The sequence below is a fragment of the Oncorhynchus clarkii genome, chromosome 30 (assembly GCF_045791955.1).
Source record: "Oncorhynchus clarkii lewisi isolate Uvic-CL-2024 chromosome 30, UVic_Ocla_1.0, whole genome shotgun sequence".
In the NCBI taxonomy this organism is placed as follows: Eukaryota; Metazoa; Chordata; class Actinopteri; order Salmoniformes; family Salmonidae; genus Oncorhynchus; species Oncorhynchus clarkii.
In genome coordinates this window covers 29,809,572-29,815,571 of record NC_092176.1, presented here as the reverse complement: position 1 = coordinate 29,815,571, position 6,000 = coordinate 29,809,572, and the positions used below count along the sequence as shown (strand labels likewise).

The window sequence follows — 6,000 nt, the reverse complement described above, 5'->3', positions numbered from 1 at the left end:
CAAAAGTAGTACACTATATTGGGAATAGGGTGCCATTTGGGATGCCCCCTTTTTTTTTTTTTTTTTTTACATTGCTGACACATGCTGCCTTTCCATCATAGATACAGTGCCTTGCGAAAGTATTCGGCCCCCTTGAACTTTGCGACCTTTTGCCACATTTCAGGCTTCAAACATAAAGATATAAAACTGTATTTTTTTGTGAAGAATCAACAACAAGTGGGACATAATCATGAAGTGGAACGACATTTATTGGATATTTCAAACTTTTTTAACAAATCAAAAACTGAAAAATTGGGCGTGCAAAATTATTCAGCCCCTTTACTTTCAGTGCAGCAAACTCTCTCCAGAAGTTCAGTGAGGATCTCTGAATGATCCAATGTTGACCTAAATGACTAATGATGATAAATACAATCCACCTGTGTGTAATCAAGTCTCCGTATAAATGCACCTGCACTGTGATAGTCTCAGAGGTCCGTTAAAAGCGCAGAGAGCATCATGAAGAACAAGGAACACACCAGGCAGGTCCGAGATACTGTTGTGAAGAAGTTTAAAGCCGGATTTGGATACAAAAAGATTTCCCAAGCTTTAAACATCCCAAGGAGCACTGTGCAAGCGATAATATTGAAATGGAAGGAGTATCAGACCACTGCAAATCTACCAAGACCTGGCCCTCCCTCTAAACTTTCAGCTCATACAAGGAGAAGACTGATCAGAGATGCAGCCAAGAGGCCCATGATCACTCTGGATGAACTGCAGAGATCTACAGCTGAGGTGGGAGACTCTGTCCATAGGACAACAATCAGTCGTATATTGCACAAATCTGGCCTTTATGGAAGAGTGGCAAGAAGAAAGCCATTTCTTAAAGATATCCATAAAAAGTGTCGTTTAAAGTTTGCCACAAGCCACCTGGGAGACACACCAAACATGTGGAAGAAGGTGCTTTGGTCAGATGAAACCAAAATTGAACTTTTTGGCAACAATGCAAAACGTTATGTTTGGCGTAAAAGCAACACAGCTGAACACACCATCCCCACTGTCAAACATGGTGGTGGCAGCATCATGGTTTGGGCCTGCTTTTCTTCAGCAGGGACAGGGAAGATGGTTAAAATTGATGGGAAGATGGATGGAGCCAAATACAGGACCATTCTGGAAGAAAACCTGATGGAGTCTGCAAAAGACCTGAGACTGGGACGGAGATTTGTCTTCCAACAAGACAATGATCCAAAACATAAAGCAAAATCTACAATGGAATGGTTCAAAAATAAACATATCCAGGTGTTAGAATGGCCAAGTCAAAGTCCAGACCTGAATCCAATCGAGAATCTGTGGAAAGAACTGAAAACTGCTGTTCACAAATGCTCTCCATCCAACCTCACTGAGCTCGAGCTGTTTTGAAAGGAGGAATGGGAAAAAATGTCAGTCTCTCGATGTGCAAAACTGATAGAGACATATCCCAAGCGACTTACAGCTGTAATCGCAGCAAAAGGTGGCGCTACAAAGTATTAACTTAAGGGGGCTGAATAATTTTGCACGCCCAATTTTTCAGTTTTTGATTTGTTAAAAAAGTTTGAAATATCCAATAAATGTCGTTCCACTTCATGATTGTGTCCCACTTGTTGATTCTTCACAAAAAAATACAGTTTTATATCTTTATGTTTGAAGCCTGAAATGTGGCAAAAGGTCGCAAAGTTCAAGGGGGCCGAATACTTTTGCAAGGCACTGTACTGTCCATGGTGCTGAAAGAGCTGTTGGTATGGTATGGTTGGTCGATGATGTCATCTCGGTATATAATGTGTTGATGTCAGTGACAAGGTCACCAAGATAGATGATGATTCAGGCTTTGCTTTGAGGCAAGGGCTGACTTACTTCCTCTTCATAAATAATAATTGTGCCATAGGATGCACAATTCAATGGAATATGAGTCATGCCTATTGAGTACCGCTTAGCAAAAGTGGAAATTAAAGTTGGCTACTCAATCTAGAGTATATAATGTGATAATGTTTTCTTCCGGTCAGTTTTTATTCTCACTGTCCTTGCAACTGGTTTCATAATAAATTAACAGTTCATGGCAATCAGTTAGCTAACCAAAATGCCACTATTCCAAATCATATCAAATCAAAGTTTAGTTGTCACCTGCAACGAATACAACCTTAGTGAAATGCTTACTTACTTACAGGCTCTAACCAATAGTGCAAAAAAGATTAGGTGAACAATAGGTAAGTAAAGAAAAACATTACAAAAACAGGCTATATACAGTAGCGAGGCTATATACAGTAGCGAGGCTATAAAAGTAGCGAGGCCACATACATACACCGGTTAGTCAGGTTGATTGAGGTAATATGTACATGTAGATATGGTTAAAGTGACTATGTATATATGATGAACATGGAGTAGCAGTAGCGTAAAAGAGGGGTTTGCGGGTGGTGGGTGGGACACAAGGCAGATAGCCCGGTACCGCTTGCCATGCGGTAGTAGAGAGAACAGTCTATGACTGGGGTGGCTGGGGTCTTTGACAATATTTAGGGCTGTTCTATTCAAACAGCACACTTATGTATGTTCCATAGACGGCTCTGAATGACCCAGCCCTCACCTGCTACAGTCATACCATTCTGTTACTTGACTGTGTGTGTGTTAGTTATTTTTTGTGGGGGGGTGGGTGTAGTCCTTTTATGGCTGTCGTTTCCTTCCTGTCCGCCCATTCCTCTCCGCTTCAGTTGAATCAATGAGGAATTGAGCGCAACAGAGGCAGGCAGTCAACCGCGCGCAACGAGCCACCAGTGCATCTGCTGTTGCGCTCGTAGTCACACACTACAGGTTTTCCATCTTTAACGTGAGCTTTATAGATTGAAATTTAATGAGTATGAAATAACAAAACTGGTTAAAAATACTCAGGGGAAAAGGGGTGTTTTTCCTCCAGGTGCGATTGTTCCGCTTTTCCTCCGTTTTTTCTACGGACGTTTCTTCCTTCATATCTGATCGCCCATCAGTGGAATGATCTGGCTTTTATCTTGTGTCGTTTCCACTTCAGCATGGGAACTGCCGGGTCCAAAAGGAAGACTTTAAGGACCGATGCAATATCTTCTGTGGCCGCAAAAGTTAGGTGAGTGCCCGGGGCCCGGAGCTCATCCAGCTCTCTGGTATAATAACTGGAGGGATGCATGGTGCAATCTCACGGTGCTGATGTAGACGCGTTTACCGGGCGAAGTAGCGACTCCGCTGAATTGTTCGAGCAGTAATCGCAAACTAGCTGAAACTAAAGTTATAATTATAAACAAATGCTAGCCTATAATATATTTGTTTCCCAGTTTACTGCTGTGGCGTTGTAAATACTTTTGTAAAGCAGATATTTGATCACATTGCAATTATTTATTTAATTTCATTGATAGGCTAAATCTGCTGTCATAGCTACCTTCCTGTAACTTATATTCCTCTACTGTATTTTATTTGTATTAGGCAACAATGATAATGCATCTTTCCAAGTCCTTGGACAGCATTGGGAATTTGTAACAGCTTTTTTTTGGCAACAGAACATGCTGTTATGGATTTTTTGGCATCATGGTTTGAGCAATAAGAGTTAGAAAAATACAGTAGTCTACAGTACATAAGGAGTGTACAATTAAACCGCTTATTATACACTCCTTATGTACTGTAGACTACTGTATTTTTCTTCCAGCGTTACTCTTCCTACTACCAAGCTTCTTGAAGCCCAGTAGCCTAAAGGGGGTTATTCGTATTTTATACTTGTTTAGATAAGTTACTTAGGAGTGTTTGATCTGACATGAAAAGGCATATGAAATGCCACCAAGCAACTGCACATGACATTGAATCCTAAACCCTTGATTATAAAATGGCATGTAGCATGGTTGGCAACAACACATTTTGTTTTAAATGTTTCAACTGTTAAGCTTTCCAACGAACAGGCTCTGGGATCTACAGTGCCAGAAAATGTATTCTACACTATTATTTAAACACCAAACAGCAAGAAACGTGCCTGAGTTTGGTCAAATTGTAGTTTTGAAATACCTATAATTGGGCATGACACACCGTGGAGCTAGGAACACAAGCATTTTGCTACACCCACAATAACATCTGCTAAATATGTGTATGTAACCAATAAACACCAAAACAGCATGAAGCGTGCCTGAATTTGGTCCATTTTGTTGTTGTTGTAAGATCTATAATTAGGGATGACACAACGTTTATGACTCATCTCTAACACATCAGGTTTGGTGATTATATTCCTTGAAGAACCATGAGTCATGCCCTCACACCTTTCACACAGTGCCAGATGTGTCAGAGCGCTGTCACTTAATCCTGTGTGCTGAATATTGTAATATGTAACATTGCAAGATTATGAGCTTTTCAGAATAACTTGCAGCACACCATGTCATGTCACCCACAGACTGATCTCACTGTGCAGGCATTGAGCTCTCTTACACCTCAACCTCAGACAGACTATATTTATTTTTGTTTCTCACTCTCCTCTCCCCACTCTTACCCTTTTCAGTTATATGGTCTCTTTAACACACAGCATAAATCAAACTGATCAGTGTCAAATACATATTATTGGACTGAGGCCCAAGAGCCATGTTTTCTACTCTATGACAGACGTCGAGACATGTTAATGGCTCTTCAGGAAGCAATCCCCCAGAGCTTTAGTGTACCGTTTTACCCGTAGATAGCCTAGACAACCCACTGATGTAATGGTGGTGTGGCATCACATCACTTTTGCCTCAGAATCACAATCAGTGACTGATTGGTTGTCAGATGAGTTTGGACCTCGAGTGTAAAACCATTTCATCCCTCTGACTGACAGACAGCCCCAATCTCTTCTGCATTGTGTATTTGTCTCGGAGTCTGAATGGCTGGCTTAACTGTTGAGTCCTACTTTTGACAACTGAATCTAGCCAATGAATGGACAAGTCACATCTGCTTAGAAGAATGGATTCCCTTAAAGCTGCCCAAACTTTATTAAACTGATATTTCTTAATTTCTTTGTTTTTACTTTTGAGATTGTGTGTGTGTGTGTGTGTGTGTGTGTGTGTGTGTGTGTGTGTATTGTTTTGTATTACTAAGTATTATCACTGCACTGTTGGAGCTAGAAACACAAGCTTCTCGCTGCACCTGCGATAACATCTGCAAATATGTGTAGCGACCAATAAACTTTGACTGGATTTGACTATCGTAAATTGACCCTGGTAAGTCTTTCCTAATTGACCTGACATGCCTACTGTATGTGCTTCTGGACAGGGATTAGACATTTGGAACATCTACATAAGTCACAAAGCTGACCAAGCAAAAGTAAATGACTGGTAACGCTGTTCTAATTTAGCCAAGTACTATATGTACTTTAGCCACCTATGGAGAGAAATGCCATGGACCCTATTGCAGCTCTGAATATCTGCAGAGACTGAATGCTGAAGGTCACCGTTTCCCTGTAACATTTTTGTTTTGTATTTTTTATTTCACCTTTATTTAACCAGGAAGGCTAGTTGAGAACAAGTTCTCATTTGCAACTGCGACCTGGCCAAGATAAAGCAAAGCAGTTCGACACAAAACAACAGAGTTACACATAGAATAAACAAACATACAGTCAATAATACCGTAGAAAAGTCTATATACAGCATGTGCAAATGAGGCAGGATAAGGGAGGTAAGGCAATAAATAGGCCATGGTGGCGAAGTAATTACAATATAGCAATTAAACACTGGAATGGTAGATGTGAAGAAGATGGATGTGCAAGTAAAGATACTGGGATGCAAAGGAGCAAGATAAATAAATACAGTATGGGGATGAGGTAGTTGTAACGATCATCTGTGGTGAAAGGTGAGGACCAAAGTGCAGCGTGGATTTTTTATAAAATAACTGAACACAATAAACGACAAACGAACAGTCCCGTAAGGTGAATGAAAAAACACTAAACATGAAATAATCACCCACAAAACCCAGGTGGGAAAAGGCTACCTAAGTATGATTCTCAGAGACAACGAACGACACCTG

General features: G+C 40.6%; 1 protein-coding gene across 1 annotated transcript in view; it reads left to right on the top strand.

Annotated features, from left to right (window-relative positions):
• Positions 1-3,029: 3,029 nt before the first annotated feature.
• LOC139389856 (NMDA receptor synaptonuclear signaling and neuronal migration factor-like) overlaps positions 3,030-6,000 on the top strand; it is a 60,464-nt gene continuing 57,493 nt past the window's right edge. The window contains exon 1 of the mRNA XM_071136843.1: positions 3,030-3,100. Within this exon, the coding sequence (XP_070992944.1) occupies positions 3,030-3,100 (71 nt within the window). The remainder of the gene's footprint in view (positions 3,101-6,000) is intronic.